This window comes from Musa acuminata, chromosome BXJ2-1 (assembly GCF_036884655.1).
Source record: "Musa acuminata AAA Group cultivar baxijiao chromosome BXJ2-1, Cavendish_Baxijiao_AAA, whole genome shotgun sequence".
Taxonomy (NCBI): domain Eukaryota; kingdom Viridiplantae; phylum Streptophyta; class Magnoliopsida; order Zingiberales; family Musaceae; genus Musa; species Musa acuminata.
The window spans coordinates 13533319-13550434 of record NC_088338.1 but is presented as its reverse complement, the minus strand read 5'-3'; the positions used below and the strand labels follow the sequence as shown (position 1 = coordinate 13550434).

General features: G+C 35.8%; 1 protein-coding gene and 1 pseudogene across 5 annotated transcripts; both read left to right on the top strand.

The window, feature by feature from the left end:
• Positions 1-512: 512 nt before the first annotated feature.
• On the top strand, positions 513-13635 carry LOC103998964 (pumilio homolog 24). 4 transcript variants are annotated; one of them, XM_065093578.1, is made up of 19 exons: positions 695-793; positions 1415-1455; positions 1773-2555; positions 3116-3169; positions 4725-4786; positions 4855-4936; positions 5145-5268; positions 5375-5458; positions 6423-6537; positions 8021-8171; positions 8266-8478; positions 8841-8912; positions 9837-9887; positions 9976-10026; positions 10123-10230; positions 10310-10489; positions 11155-11229; positions 12846-13090; positions 13200-13635. In XM_065093578.1, exons 3-19 carry the CDS (start codon positions 2298-2300, stop codon positions 13333-13335), a joined length of 2061 nt encoding a protein of 686 aa, XP_064949650.1. In that variant the 5' UTR covers positions 695-793; positions 1415-1455; positions 1773-2297; the 3' UTR covers positions 13336-13635. The 4 variants fall into 4 exon arrangements, with proteins under 4 accessions (XP_064949651.1, XP_064949650.1, XP_064949653.1 ...); XM_065093579.1 differs by lacking the exon at positions 1773-2555 and having other exon boundaries at positions 513-793; XM_065093581.1 differs by lacking the exon at positions 10123-10230.
• Positions 13636-15456: 1821 nt separating this feature from the next.
• LOC103999165 (ribosomal protein eL19 pseudogene) lies at positions 15457-17050 on the top strand (annotated as a pseudogene). Its single transcript, NR_165355.1, is given in 4 exon segments — positions 15457-15562; positions 15630-15943; positions 16461-16498; positions 16586-17050. The product of NR_165355.1 is annotated as a ribosomal protein eL19 pseudogene (transcript).
• The last annotated feature ends 66 nt before the right edge of the window (positions 17051-17116 follow it).

Here is a 17116-nt window from a genome sequence, read left to right as displayed (position 1 = left end):
TAATTAAGGCTCATTGTATGAAATTTTATCCTATAATTTTCTTTTACCTAAAATATTATTCGGATGTTAGTATATATTATATTTATTTATCAAAAAATTAATATCATTCAATAAATTTTTATTGGTTAAAGGGCGGAAAGTTCATATACAAAATTTTAATTCTATTTACTAAAGGACAAGTTTGAAATTTTATACCTAAAATATTATTCTGATGAGATAGTATATTATATTATATTTATTTATAAAAAAATTAAGATTTAAAATATTATCCGATAAATTTATAATATTTGCATCTGATTCACTTAAAAATTAAAAGGTCGAAAACTTTATCATATAATTTTTTTTTAATGATATTAACTATCTTATCCAGAAAAAAATAAATTTGACTTTTGATGTCATCAAAATGTGGTCCTCAGTTACCACATTTTGTGTAAAAAAAAAAAAAACCGAAAAACAACAAAGAAAAGTAAATTACAATTTTACCGTCGAGAAACCCTTAGAAGCCCTTCTTCCCTGCGCCGCCGACTCTCTCTCGTTCGTTCTTTCTTTCTTCCCCCTCAAGGAAGAAGAGCTGAAGGAGGCGGCGTTTAGAAGCCCTTCTTTCCTGCGCCGCCGAGTCTCTCTCGTTCGTTCTTTCTTTCTTCCCCCTCAAGGAAGAAGAGCTGAAGGAGGCGGCGTACGATGGTGTCGCTGAAGCTCCAGAAGCGGCTCGCCGCGAGTGTCCTCAAGTGCGGGCGGGGCAAGGTGTGGCTCGACCCCAATGAAGTCAGCGAGATCTCCATGGCGAACTCCCGTAAGAACCTTTCCTCCTCTGATCATTCCTGGCTGTAGCGTAGTGTCTGCCATCGATCCTGCCCTTGCGCTCGAAGGAGCCCCAGAGCTGTATGCTGTATGCTTTTTGTATGAGACGTTGTTTCTGCTCGCGGCTACTTCTCCGTGGGGCATTTGTTAATAGATGCTTATCTGATGGTTTGACTGCTCTGTTAATATCGTGAATTTTATCCCGTCTTGAGGTTGAGATTGGGGTATTGATGCTTTTTTTTGTAGTTTTATTGGTATGTTCATACCGTATGCATTCTGCACTCTTCAAGTTTCTAGATTCCCTTTTGAATTAACAATATAAGTTTAATCTTGCGGTTCTTTGTGTCTATCAGATGCTGACTGTTAATTTTGTTTTGCTTACTTAGTACTAGAGGACAAAGGAAACAGTGTGAGAAGATAGTTAATGATTTTGGCCAAAAAGTGTAATACTTTTTTGATCTTAAAGCAACCTGACAGTTGAACATCTTATTGAAGACTGACCTCTATTAGCTGATTGATGCAAGTTCTTTTAGTTTTTGGATATGGTATAATTCTTATTCGAATAAATTTTGTTCATAACCTTTCCTCTTGACCAATGATTTTCATATTACAGGGAAGCGCAAGGGCACAAGAGAAGCTAGGCTTCTGACTAAGGTACTTTGGACTCAAGTTCTCAGGCTAAGATATATATATATATATATATATATATATATATATATATATATATATATATATATATATATATATATATATATATATATATATATATATATATCTTGAATCTATTCCAGTCACTTAAATTGGATTGATAGGTGTCTAAATTGATTTTGATACATGATCTATATCAGATTTTGATCTTAGTAATTTTTTATTTTATTAAACTATGTTATAGTAATTTTATTAAATGATAGCAATAGGCTTTGAAAATTGAAAAAAAAAACTCTTGTTTTATTGACTCTAATTTTTTGCAGATACTGCATATGGTAACCATTTCCGACAAGGACGAGATTAAATTGAGTAAAAATAGTTTTTTATGAAGTGACAAATAATAATAATCCCAAGTGAGGTTTGCAAATAAGTGAGTGTTTGATAATCATCTTTTTGTTAATGCCTAGATTATAAATAGAAAAAGAATGACTAATTAGTTGCATGGAGTGATAGTAAGGATGATTTGTTTATCAACTTTTCCAACGTCACCAACAAAACACAAATAAAGCATTTTAGTTTTATATTTTTTCTAAAAAATAGATTTATAAATGAATAGTTTAGATATATTGAAATAAAATTTAGATAGTAAAATAGGGATCATAAATAGTAATAAAATATTATAATCGTTCCCTTAGATATGTGTTTTTGGGCCGGTTTGCTGAATCGACGGGTCGACCCGACCCATTTGTGGATCCCTAAATCGGCCATTCAAAACCCCATCCAAAAACCCTCATGTCGTCCTTCCATAAGTTAATCCGCGTCGGAAGAGCTCTCTCCTTCGATCGCTCATGGCGGTCATGGGGGAGGTTGGCGGATCCAAGAAGAGGAAGCGTGAGCCCTCAGCGGCGAAGGGAGGGGGGAAGCCCAAGTTGATGCAGCTTAAGAACGCTGCCTCGAAGCCGGCGAAGCTCAAAACGCAAGGCTTCAAGAAGCCGTCCAAGGCGTTCGAGTTAAAATCGGGAAAGCCCACCAAGGCCGGCGATGAGGCCACTGTACAGGCGAAGAAGGAGCCTAAGACCTCAAGGGAGAGGCGCTTGGCTGCCAAGGTTTGCTGCACTGCCATCATCTGCTTGCCTGATTTTGTTTGAGGCTTTTGGGTTTCTTTGTAGTACGGTTAGAAGTTTGCTGAATGATTCATTTTTTTCTCGGTCTTTGTTTTTTATAAGATTGAATCAGATTGAGTAATCTTTGTATTTAATTGATTATTTATTTGATTTAGAGACTATTTTCTTGAACTTTTTGTAAGAGTACTGATGAACGAGATCTTCTCCTATTCCTCAATTCGATTGGCCTTACTGAATATTCTTGGAATTTAATTGTCGTTGACATAGACCCTTCATTTGCTTGGTTCCTTTGGTGTAACAGAAGGCTGGCAGACGAGAAAACTTGTATACTTGCATACTTTAATTTCTGTATGTCGCTCTCTATATTTTTTTAAGATGGAGTGTAATCCCTAAAGGTTAATTGTCGTGGAGAGGATTCTAATCCTCATGGGGAACATGCATTATTAATCTAATATTTAAAATGCTACATTTAGTTTAATTTGCATTTCAACTGTGATGTCTGAGAACGTTCCCAGATTTTTGATACCGTTTGGTTTGTCCAGGAAATGGCAGAAACAAGGAAGAAGAAGAGGAAACCAAATTACAACCTTGAGAAAGTAAGCTTGATTTTAACTGCACAAACATTTTCTCTTCCTTTATTATACTACAGCTTCTGTTGAGTTGCCTAATGATTACATGATTTGTTCGAACAATGTCTTATTTGAATGGTTCTTGGAATCACTTTTTTGGTTGTTGTTGTTTTTCTTGTGTTTGTAGGTGTAAATAGCATAATCAAAACAAATAGTTTGATCCACTTGTTCTGTTTGTGTCATAGTTTCAGCCGGATTTCGTAGCCTCAATTGTTTGGTTGAATTTTGTTTACTGTGTCTCGTGGCATGTGCAATGTTAGCAAGGTGATGGTTTAGGGACATGATGCTGTGCCAGGATTTTTGTCGGCATATTAAATCTCTCGTGTGATAGACAAGCACATGTTCTATAATAAGACACACATTGATGTTTGATTTATGTGTCACAGTTCATTTAGGCTTATGATGTGCTACACTTAGGTTGAAATTGAGGGTGTAGTTATTTTTGGTATAAGAAGGGATAACATGGAAATGAAGGCAACCAACCATGTTTCCAGAAACTTAGGAATAGGGCAAAAGAAGAAGACCAAGAAGTATGTCAGTGGACACTGTCTTGAAAACCAAGGATTTTCCTTTTATGGAGAAAGGGTTTGCTGAATGAAGTTGGTCTTTGCTGGTTGGTAAGTCCATGCACAACATGTGGTAATTGACATGACAATCCTTGGTGAAAACTTAATGCTAATACACTACTGTACTAATCTCTTGGGAGAGATGAGTAGTGAAAACTTAATGCTAATAAGCTACTGTACTAGTCTCCTGGGAGAGATGAGTAAGGCCAACAAGAATGAACAATATTGATGGCAGCTAAGAACATAGAATGGAGAAGAAAAACCCATGTGTCATTGGTAGCACCAAGGTCTACCGTACCGAAGCGTACCACCCGAACCGAGCGGTATGTACCGGTCCGACAGGTTATTGGTACGTGGTCCGCCCGGTACCGCTATAGTGCTACAGTCCTATACTGTAGCACTGCTACAGTATGAAAAAATAAAAAATTATTCGGTACACCAGGGCGTACCGCTCGATACGCCCTGATGTACCGCCCGGTACACCGGTATCATACCGTACCAAGCCGGGTTGAAACGTCGGTACGGTACGGTACAGCGAACCTTGGGTAGCACACTTAGGCCGCTAGTTCGCTGGTGCCAATTTGCTCACCAATGCACATGTATTAGCTCTTAGCTTATAGCAAGCCTCAAGAATTCCAATTCAAGCACCACTCAAATCCTCAAGGCCTGAAAGTGGTAATTTATAGTTGAATAGTGCTCATTTGTCATATTGGTTTGCATTGTCGGTAATCAGCATATATGCTTAAGTTTATTGTGTAAAGTAATTTGGTGCAACACCTTTTGTTTTCTCAAACTATAGATTATGGCTTAACAAACCCTTTGATTTCCATATAGTTATTCTCTGATCTTTTTCACCCTTTTGACATACAATATGTATATTTGAGTAATGCTTGAGATTTTTTTCTAAACCTTTTCTAAAGAAACTGCTAATAAGAGTTGAATTTGATGTTTTGCAGGAGCTTGCTTCATTGTGGGAAAAAATGAGATGTTACAACGTTGGCAAACAAGCGAGATCCGAGTAAGTGCTCAACTGTTTTATTGCTCTCCATTATCTCTCTGTTATTTACTGGGACAGTATTTCTTTAGGCTTGTAAGTGAAGCCTTACGTAAGATGAATGGGAAGTTTGTGGAGATTGCAGGCTCTCATGTTGCGGCACGTGTTCTTCAAGTGAGTTTAAGTTCATACTTCTGACATTTTTCTTGTGAACAACTGACTTCTAAATTTTATGTGTTCTCAATGTTAGATTTTGGAAGACTAAACCTCAGGAGTTTTAGATGTTTAAAATTTTATACGACAAAGCATGTGATGGATAGTATGCTTTTTCATTCTATTATTAACTTATTTAGTTCTTTTATGGTGTTTTACTATTTACCAGACGTGTGTCAAATATTGTACACAAGAAGAAAGAGATGCTGTCTTTGAGGCTCTTCGGCCTCATCTTCTTGCTCTTTCACAGAAAAAGTATGCAGTTCATTTAGTAAAGAAACTTTTAGATCATGGTATGTCATATAACTTGTGAACTGGATATGTTTTATGGTAAAGCTTGATTTGAATTATGTGGATCTTTTCCATTGTTGAATGAGATTTCTTTTGTCTGTTCCTCAGCTAGCAAAAAACAACTAGAATGGTTCATATCCTCTCTACATGGGCATGTGACTTCTCTTCTGCGACATTCAGTTGGATCTGCAGGTTTGTAGGGTATCTAAAATTTAAGCATTCTAGTATATATTGTTATTTGATCATAATTTTGATTATGGAAAATGGACCTGCGGGCTATTCACAATCCAAATTTAATTATCCTGTAACTGCATGAGGTGTAATTCAGAGGAATTCTTCTCGAGGTATCTTGCCATAATTTTATTAATTTGAAGTTTATACTTGTGTCTAGTTTAACTACTGATGCCCAAATTTTAGCCTTTGTGATTGCTCTAATTTTATTTTGTCAAAAACAACTCTTCTCCTTTGCCCTCCTTCTGTAGACCCTCTTGTATATCTAGGAATGCTAAGGTTTAAAGACTTAAGACTTGCCAATCCAATGAGTTGAGGTTGCTTAGATTTATAATGAGACTTGATAAAAGCTTTTATGAGTTAGTGTATAGTTTATCATTATTATATGGTCTTGTTATGGACCTTGCCCATGATATTTGAGCTTAACTTGTCTACTTATCGCCATGATTTTCTACTGTGGTTAACTCGATGTTTTCTTTGGAAAGGCTATTGATGTACATAATTCAGGTTCGGTTTAATTCAACAAGTCCTTTATATAGGAATACATATAACACATGCCATTTTAAATGTAAATTAAGCTAAATTCTCCTTTATAGGTAGATGCAAATTATATGATCATTTGACTGAATTGTTTAGGTTTACAACAATGGCCCCCACCTGCCACCAACACTGGCCCCCCTATGAAATAAAAAATTGCTTGTTCTGTACCTTTTTATTTACTTTGTTCCATCCAAAAAAACCCTCAACAAATGAACAGTCATTTTGAGTGTTACACATCTTTTGATGAGGTTATTGTGCACTTCTTTTTATCGCCAATATGCGTTGGCTTATTTTTTATAAAAGGATTTTTAGAGCTTTTGTATAACTGCTTATATTTTCAATATCTTTTTAACAAATTTTCTTCGTATCTTGTTTCTCCGTGTAGTCATTGATTATGTATTCCATTTGGCCAATGGGTCCCAAAAGCAAATCCTTTTGATGGAGATGTACTCTACAGAGCTTCAATTATTTAAGGACCTGACCTTAACAAATTCAGGCAGGTAATTGGAACATAAGAGATTCTTTGGACTGCACTTGTCTTTGTATTTTCGGGTTATGAATGCATATTCTTTCCTCTTTTGCAATATGGAAATCATCTTTGGTCATACGAATTCTGAATCGTCCTCAATGAGGATGATATATTATGGCTCACGGATATGGACAAGAAAACTGTATGATTGTTTTTTTGCTTGGTTGTATTTTAATATTGCTTTCTTTATTTTTCTTATTCTCCAATGTGGTTCTAACAAAACAGATGAGCATGTTGACTCATTGTTAGGAGATTATACCCGGGGAATTTGTATGAATTGTAATATATTTAGGGCTTATTTTATCTGAAACTTATAGACACCAACTTAATTAGTGGGAAGCAATATAAGGGCAATAAGGGAGAAATGGGAGTATAGTGTCCTAGGGATAGGCATGGAAACTTTTTTGCTTTTTTTTGTTAAATGTTGAACAAATGATATATGCATTATTGATTTTCAGTAGCTAGATACTCTTAAATAAATACTCAATAAAACTAAAGAATAGAGCTACTAGCTAAGGAATTAGGAAAAACTACCTGACTTCTCTCGGATTCGGTGTTGAACCACGTGCATAATTACCAAATTAAATCAGAATTCCTTGGACATTTAAACATGGTACAACTTGCATTAACAATCCAACACGACATGGATAGATCTATATCAAACCTTTGAAAAATAGGAGTTGATATTACAATAAAAATATTGTAATATATAATGTTGCACATGACAAAGGTTAATATTTGTTTATGTTGTTAGAATAGGCGATGCATGATGACAACTATTATCCATAAACAAAATTATGTTTAATGGCATTGTATTTCAAGCATATAGCGAGGGTAAGAACTTCTAAATGGAGCAATATGATTCTACTAGTTTCATATTTCAATAATTTGATGGTTAATACAGAAGGCATGTAAATAGTCTATCTAATCATATATCCATCTCTATGATAGTTAACGAACAAAATACTACCATGAAATATCCTATGAGGCTAAAAGTATCCAATCTTTTCAATAATTATCTGTAAGTTTGGATACGTGGTGGAAGTATGTGACTCATTTTCAACAAGTATTACCTGACAGATTTATGAAAGCATTTAAGGGATGTGTTTGGTAGCTGCAGACGAAGTCATTAGATCTAGGTGCTGATGTGACCTGGAAAAGGATAGGATAAAGAAGGAATGCTTCCAAAGAGGTTAACCAAATTACCTAACAAAAATCTGATCTTCTAATCAAAATATAATACTTTGAGCCTATTCAGGGCTTCTAAAACAAATTCCAATGGTGAAACATATCATGCAACCTTAAGCACCCTACGGCGATATTTTTTATGCTTTTATATAATATAGCGATTATGTTATTTATGTTAGCTGACATGGTGTTATAACACAACAACGTTTTTTGTTACCATCGACTTTTTATGTTATTTTCTTCTGATGTGCCCCATCTCATATCAGGCTGGTGGATATAATTTCTAAACTTGGACTACAAAAATCATCTGTGTTGCAACACATTATGTCTGTGATTCAGCCACTTTTGGAAAAAGGGATTGTTGATCATTCCATTATACACAAGGCCCTCATGGAGTTTTTCACAATTGCTGATAAGGTGATCTTGGTCATGTTTACCTACTGCATCAATATGTTGTATAATTTTAAGCTTTTTAAAACTTACAGTTTGTGTCTATTTTTTCCATTTGAAGTCCTCTGCTGCAGATGTGATTCAACAATTATTACCTCTTCTTGTGCGAGAGTCAGCTTCTGCAGAGGAGAGTCCTCATTTCTCAGCTCCAGAGATGCAGAAAAAGAGGAAAATTAAAAACAAAAATGTGAAAGAACCACTTCTTGCTCGGATGATTCGCACAAGAGTTGGTCTAAAGATCTGTATCCTCTGTGTCAAGCATGCAAGCGCAAAGGTGTGTAATAATGTTTGTGTGTTCAATTTTGTCTTCCCTTCAGCCAGTTTGTTGAAGTGCTTATTTACTATATACAATGCGATTTATGGTGCATGGCCTAATTGATCTCCGGTAATTCTCATGATAACTTGTTGCATCTGTTGCTTTTATTTCTCATAGTCATGCATACTACTTGCCTTCTAATCACTAATTGAAGTGGCTTTTATCAATATGCTGTCATTCTTGATCAGGCATGGAAATCTATGATTTGGTCTTCTAGATTACACAGCATATAATACCACAGGAATCAGCTTAGTTTCTTTATGCTCTAAACTTGAGTATTTCTTTTGTTTGGAATGTTATAACTTGATTGAATTTCACAGGAAAGAAAAAAGGTTATTAAAGGCATAAAGGGTCATGTCAGAAAGCTTTCACTTGATCAACTTGGGAGTCTTGTAAGCACCTTTTTCTCAACCCTCAACATACATAACCTTCTGTATGAACTGTCTAAATTCAGTTAACCGACCAAATCCACTTTTGACAATATGATGTTGCTCTCTAGCATTGCTTTCGTCCATCATATTTCTATTTTCCCTTGTTAACATTATTTTGATCAGACTTGCAATTTTTTTGGCTTTAAATATGTATTCTACAATTCTTCTGTTATCATAATATGTGCCAATGGCATGTCTTTTCATGTTAGCAGCGGTTTCCAGTATGATCTACAGTCAATTTGTACATATTTGATCTGGAAACTTGTGACCTTTTTAGTTTTACAGTGATAGCATGCCTTATCAAATATCAAGAATACTCCACTGCCTTCTGTTAAAAATATTGAATAGTGGAGGAATTTGATCAGAAAGCTTCTTGTGACCTACCATATTGTGCTGTAATTCACTAATTTTCTGTACTCTTTTAGGGACCATTCGGAAACTCAGGGCTCTTTATATTTGCTTGTTTGAAAACTTTTGGTGTTATTCATGGATTACATTGTTACATAAGATTTAGTGGACTGGAAACTAATAACTTTAGTCTATCCGAGTTACTAGGCAATTAATCTATTGAGTTAGGTTATGACAATTGGTATGGAGTGAATTATGACATATAGGAAATTGCTGTCATGAATGGTGCAAAGGGCTTGCCATTGATGCTCTGTTTGTCTAAAAACCATTTATATATGTTGGACATTGACGAAGAATTATATTTGAGAGCGACATATTATGAAACACTAATGGCTCCACATTGGGAGTTATTGATGGATTAAATCGGTATATAAAATTTGAGGTGTCCTAAGGCTTTATCTGTGATTTTTGAACAGTATATGAATGCAATTATATGGCATAATAACTTTGTACTAATTTGGCAATATTTTATTCCAGTTGCTAGTTTGTGTCCTTTCGGTAGTTGATGATACGAAGCTTGTAACAAAGGTCAGTGATTGCTCGTTTGATATTTGATGTTAAAATTTTGATTTTGACCTTCTGAAATTTGTTGAAAAATTTTTATATCATTTGTCAGATTGTAATACGAGAGCTGCAAACAATGCTGAAGGATCTGGTATTGGATAAGGTAGTTACTTTGTTCTGATCAATAGCTGACATTTTTTGAAGTGTTTCTTGATCCGATTCTTGCAACTAAGAGAAAAGAGATCTCATGAATTACCAGAATGGAAGACGTACAGTACTGCAGCTACTTCATCCACAATGTTCACGCTATTTTGCATCTGAGGATTTGGCTTGTCTAAGTTTATCTGTTCCTTCCCTTTCTGCACAGGCAAACATTATTTCCATCATTATGTAATTCAAGCTAGTAGCAGATGTGCATCATCTGAATCCGTTCACTTCCATCTCAGGTGGAAGAGACAGAGGACCCCATGGAAGTTGGCTTGGAGCAATGCCAAAATGGGGAGTCTCCCATGACAGATAATGAGAACAGTGAAGTTGGTAGGAAGAGTTTGCAGTTAGATACCGGAGGCAAGAAGGATTCATTTCGCAGGAGATGTGAATTGATGGTTGAGAGTGGGCTTGCTGAGGTAACACTTAATATTCTGCTTCAGACATGCAATATTCTGGACCATTTTTAGCTTACAATGTTAAATGGTCAAGTGTCAAAACACACATTTTCTTTTTCTTTCTTCTTGTACCATAATATTAGACACAGTTTCAGACAGCAAAATATGAAGTTGGAGGTGGGGATACAGGAGAGTTCTGTCAAGCTTTGGGTCACATTCAATATTCTGGTTGGATTTGGTTTGATTCACCTATTCTTTTTTTTTGACTTTCTGAACTCTTACTGCTGGTAGCAGGTTCCATTCTTTTCTTGATGTGTGACTTTTACTACTGTGCCTTTAATTGACATTCCAGAACTCCTTGTTCAGTTCTTTGCGAAATTGCTATCATCGTGCTAGTGTATTTCCTCCCTCTCTCTCTCTCTCTCTCTCTCTCTCACACACACACACACACACACACACACACACGCACGCATGCACGGTTTCCTTGTTTCCTTTTGCTGGTTGAGAGGCTACTCATTAAACTTTAAGCTTTCATTAACTAGAGTGTAAATGCTGTTACTAGATTTTTTACTACTATTTTCAGAGAAACTAAAAGTAACAAAGAACAAAATTGGTTCATTTTATTTTGTGAAATATGCACTTGATGGTTTTAAAAGATTTCATTGTTTCTGGTCATTCTACTGCAGGGACTATTTGAAACTTGTACTGATAACGTTGGTGAGCTACTCCGTTCAAACTTCGGCAAAGAAGTAGTTTATGAGGTGTTCTTTTTCTGTCACTTTCTTCTGAGCTGCTGCATTAATTTTATTAGTTTCTCATTTCTGTAGAACTCCTGATGCATCCCCTCATTAGTCGATCTTCTTTTTGATTTGGTTAAAAACATAATTAACAAAATTGCTATTGAAAGGTGGTGGTCTAATGTACCAAAAATTGGAGACTATTACATACTGCAATAGTTTGAAACTATGTATTTGTCATTGGAAAGTTCCACACATACCTATATAGATAAATATAAGTATAAAAAATATAAATGTGTATATACTCCTTCCCTCTGAAATGCTGAATTATCATTGATGGCCGTCTGTTTGCATATGTGAAAGAAAATTATCATGTAAAATTTCTCACATGTGAACATGGAATGTATGGAAGTTTTCATATTCTAGAAGATATTTTCTATGGTTTTTCAGTGGGAGTATATGAAATTGTGGAAGCAGTATTGCTTTAAAAAAATCATATGACCTGCTTGATATCTATATTATAATTGTAGATTCACATCCCATCCGACAGTGAATTTGTTTGTATTTTTTTACACATGTTTATTTTTAATTTTAGTCAATATTTCTTTCTTTTAATGATGTGAATTTATGTATCCCCTGGACTATTATTTAAAATTAAGCTTGGGTTGACAAGATTATAATCACTTAATATAACCCATATCATCTTCAAGCTTTCATAAGACGATATTGGTACATTTTGATCTTTTCCTGAAGTGACATTCTTAATTACTTCTTGTCTGTTCTCTCTTTGGTTGTTCATCAACTATTTGAAAGGAAGCATGTCTATTATAGTTAACAGTACTCCCGCATGAACTGGAAACCATTTAAAATTTATATAGCTACATAGCAATGGCAGATCCTCGTAAGCTTTTTTATCCCAAAGCTTACGAGAACCTCTAAAATGTCTGGATTCTTAGGCTGGTTTATGTGTCATTTGAGTTTTAACATGCCAATGGCCTTTTGTTCTGGATTACTGTTTCTAGTCTCCAAATATTAGGAAGTACTTTGACTTTCACAATTTATGTTTATAGAACTATGATGGAAAAAAGCAATTAGTTTATTGTGTTATTACTACCAAAGCAATAATTGATCGACCTTGTGATTCTTTAGGTTTTTTCTTAATCGTATTACATTATATCTGAAGGAACAATTATGACAATAATAATAAATTGATATTGGAATTGAAGTCTACAGTTTTTACCCATGAGTTCACGGCTTCCAGACAAGGTATCTATCTCCCTGCTTGTAGGATCAATTCTGTGTACATTGACTTTCCCAAGGTCATACATTAACAAGACTCTCTTGTCTAGATATTGGTCTTTCACAGGAAAGAAGAATAAATGTCCCCAAAGATATCCTGATTCTCGACATGGATGTGTCCTATTTTGTATATGTTGTGAATCCTGTTGTTCATTAGTGGTTCACATGGACATGCCTTGGTCTATTTTCTGGCATCAGTGCCCTATTAGGCTCTTGAAAAAGAAAATTAATTAAGTGGCTTAAAAAGATCAGTTTGTTCTTTATCATTTAATCTATTACTGAAAAGGACATGATGTCTTGCGACTATATTTTGTTGTCTCATTCTGTTTCCTCGGATGCAGCTAGCTGTTGGTGGAAGTGACGGTATCTTGCAATCTTTTGCTGATAGAATGGATGCCTTGCATAAAGCAATAGCTTCACTGGCAGCCCTGCCCAATACAAATGAGTCACAAGAGGAGCATGTTTTGGAGAACTTCCACTCCAGTAGGCTCATCAGGAAGCTCGTCCTTGATTGCCCTGGTTTCGCAGCCACTCTGTGGGAAATGGCTTTGGTTGGGAAGTGCGACGTCTGGGCTCAAGGCCACAGGTAAAAGGATGCTACTAGAGGAGGAATAAATAGAGTAATTACTAAAAAAATGGTGTTTGTGTACAAAAATATCAGTGTTCACATTGGATTATTTGGATGTCTATTGCAGTTGCAAGGTGCTTCTCGCATTCCTGGAATCATCGGTTTCAGAGGTTAAAGACTTGGCGAAGCCTGAGCTTCAGCCTTTGATGGATCGTGGTGTTCTTAAAGCTCCTGAGAATAGGTTGGTTGAAAAAGGAGTTTGAAGCCTTCCTGCAGGTGGAAGGGTGTGAATGCAGTTAACCAAAAAGGGTTCATCTATTAACCTTTCATCAACATGTGTACCAGCTTAAGCAGCACACAATCTCGGCAAACTTGGAGGTCATGATCCATTTCTGTATCTGGATTTTACTAGGATTTATGCCAGATTAGAAAAAAATTTTGTATTATTTCTGTGCTTTCCGAACTAAGAGAAGGAAAAAAAAAAATCAGTAATATGAGATTGTATATGCTAGCTACTATCATTGGTGTTATTTTATAAATCGCATGGCATTATTATTTATATACTACTATGTATTATTTATTCTCAGATCAACCAACCTGTCGATTTTTGCCATACCTTTCGCATTGCACAAATCAGAAACTTATTAGCCTGCCTATTGACGAAAGATAGCAGCAATTTCTATTGCGTCCTATAATGTCATGTATTTTGATATGCTTGTCTAATAATCAATCAAATAATTAAGGCTCATTGTATGAAATTTTATCCTATAATTTTCTTTTACCTAAAATATTATTCGGATGTTAGTATATATTATATTTATTTATCAAAAAATTAATATCATTCAATAAATTTTTATTGGTTAAAGGACGGAAAGTTCATATACAAAATTTTAATTCTATTTACTAAAGGACAAGTTTGAAATTTAATACCTAAAATATTATTCTGATGAGATAGTATATTATATTATATTATATTTATTTATAAAAAAAATTAAGATTTAAAATATCATCCTATAAATTTATAATATTTGCATCTGATTCACTTAAAAATTAAAAGGTCGAAAACTTTATCATATAAATTTTTTTAATGATATTAACTATCTTATCCAGAAAAAAAATAAATTTGACTTTTGATGTCATCAAAATGTGGTCCTCATCGGTTACCACATTTTGTGTAAAAAAAAAAAAAACCGAAAGAGAACAAAGAAAAGTAAATTACAATTTTACCGTCGAGAAACCCTTAGAAGCCCTTCTTCCCTGCGCCGCCGAGTCTCTCTCGTTCGTTCTTTCTTTCTTCCCCCTTAAGGAAGAAGAGCTGAGGGAGGCGGCGTACGATGGTGTCGCTGAAGCTCCAGAAGCGGCTCGCCGCGAGCGTCCTCAAGTGCGGGCGGGGCAAGGTGTGGCTCGACCCCAATGAAGTCAGCGAGATCTCCATGGCGAACTCCCGTAAGAACCTTTCCTCCTCTGATCATTCCTGGCTGTAGCGTACTGTCTGCCATCGATCCTGCCCTTGCGCTCGAAGGAGCCCCAGAGCTGTATGCTGTATGCTTTTTGTATGAGACGTTGTTTCTGCTCGCGGCTACTTCTCCGTGGGGCATTTGTTAATAGATGCTTATCTGATGGTTTGACTGCTCTGTTAATATCGTGAATTTTATCCCGTCTTGAGGTTGAGATTGGGGTATTGATGCTTTTTTTTGTAGTTTTATTGGTATGTTCATACCGTATGCATTCTGCACTCTTCAAGTTTCTAGATTCCCTTTTGAATTAACAATATAAGTTTAATCTTGCGGTTCTTTGTGTCTATCATATGCTGACTGTTAATATTGTTTTGCTTACTTAGTACTAGAGGACAAAGGAAACAGTGAGAGAAGATAGTTAATGATTTTGGCCAAAAAGTGTAATACTTTTTTGATCTTAAAGCAACCTGACAGTTGAACATCTTATTGAAGACTGACCTCTATTAGCTGACCGATGCAAGTTCTTTTTGCATCAGTAAAGCGCCAACGTCAAGAGTATGTGAACAGTTAATTCTAGCAGGACAAAAGTCCGACGGGGTGGAGATTTAGTGGTCATTATAAGTAGGGAATATATGTAATCATGAGAGATTTAACATGGAAGACTATGGAAGTTTCATCATATACATTTTTGTTCTTTTTTGCTCAAACATCATCGATCTGGGAAGGGAGAAATAAACCTGGTGCATTCATTATTTTCTAACAGATTTATGATGATGAGATTTTGAGAGAGAGAGAGAGAGAGTTTTGATCTCAACTGTTTCATATATCTGTTGAAACTAAAACTTCATTGATATTTGTCAATCGCCGTTCATGTTTGCTTATTACGGAACATGATGGTTTTGTAATGCAGGCCAAAACATTAGAAAGCTTGTCAAGGATGGTTTTATCATCAGGAAGCCAACCAAGATTCACTCACGATCCCGTGCAAGGAGGGCACTGGAGGCAAAGAGAAAAGGGCGGCATTCTGGATATGGTATGATTCTTATTCGATTACATTTTTCTACACCCTATCCTCTCGAATGATGTTTTTCATATTACAGGTAAGCGCAGGGGTACAAGAGAAGCCAGGCTGCCGACTAAGGTACTTTGGATGCGTAGGATGCGAGTTCTCAGGCGGTTACTGCGTAAGTACCGTGAGTCGAAGAAGATTGACAAGCACATGTACCATGACATGTACATGAAAGTGAAAGGTAATGTCTTCAAGAACAAGAGGGTGCTGATGGAAAGCATTCATAAATCCAAAGCTGAGAAGGCAAGAGAGAAGACCTTATCCGACCAGTTTGAAGCTAAACGAGCCAAGAGCAAGGCCAGCAGAGAAAGGAAGATTGCCAGGAGAGAGGAACGCCTGGCTCAGGTCTGAAAAATTTATTATCTTGTTTTCCTTTAAATATGGCATGCAGCTTATGGAAGTTCTTTCCCATTTATTCTTCCCTTTCAACTGTTTCTATTGTTAATATTTCATGATTCTTGTCGAACAAATATTTCATGCTCCCTTCTTGCTAAGTAGTTTTTATAATTATCCATATAAACTCCTCGATCATAAAAATATTTTCTTGACACTCATCGCAGACGACACATCTTAACGATTAGTATTTTTCTTATACTTGTATTAGAATCGATAAAACATGGACTAATTCAGTTGATCAAATCATTTTTTTGTGTTAAAAATGTTGTGATGAAACCTTTTTTTGTTTGGCTTGGATGAAAAAGTTTCTGCAAGTTTTTTTCCTGTCTAAATGATTTTAGTTTGTGGAAGAACATTGTTCTCTTCTCGTGACAGTCAGTTCTGTAATTTCTGCCGTTGGTAATTAATGGGAACTGATTACTCGTTCTTATCATTCCTGATTTATCTTGGCTCTGTTGACAAACAGGGGCCTGGAGACGGAGCACCTGCTGCGCAGCAACCTGAGTAGGAGATTGTTCCTATCCACTTTTTCATGAAAGCTCTTGTGGACTTTCCTGTTCATAAACTAACTGTAAAAGTATTTTATTGCAGGGCTCCAAAGAAAGCTAAGAAGTAGAGGCACACACCGACATTGCTGTTTCTATTCTGAATCATTACTCGCTCGCAGAATGGAAGCATCAGCAAGCGGATGATTGCTAAAAAAAAAGAAAAAAGAGAATCGCAGAAGCTTTTATTTCAGTCATTCTGAGTTTGCTAGTTGGATAATCATGTGTGCTACACCTCACTGATGATGGGTGTTACCATATTTTGATCGCCTAGAAACATTGATCACTCTCTCTTTTTTTTGTTTTTGATAAGATTGTCGTCTATTGTTAAATAAGAGTCGAGAGATGGTGGCTATGGTCCTTCGAACTGATAAAACTATGCCGATATCTTTGTTAGGGGAGTGATTTTAACCACGTAAAGTGTTTGCGTGGCATAGATTAGTGTTTTTGTCATCAATATGTTATGCACGCAAGAAGAACCATAATCAAAACCCGTTCTTTTGAGCCCATACGATCAGAGCTAACACCTTCTCTTTAGGTGATCATATTCTCCTCTGTAAAGTAGTCCCAACCTTCA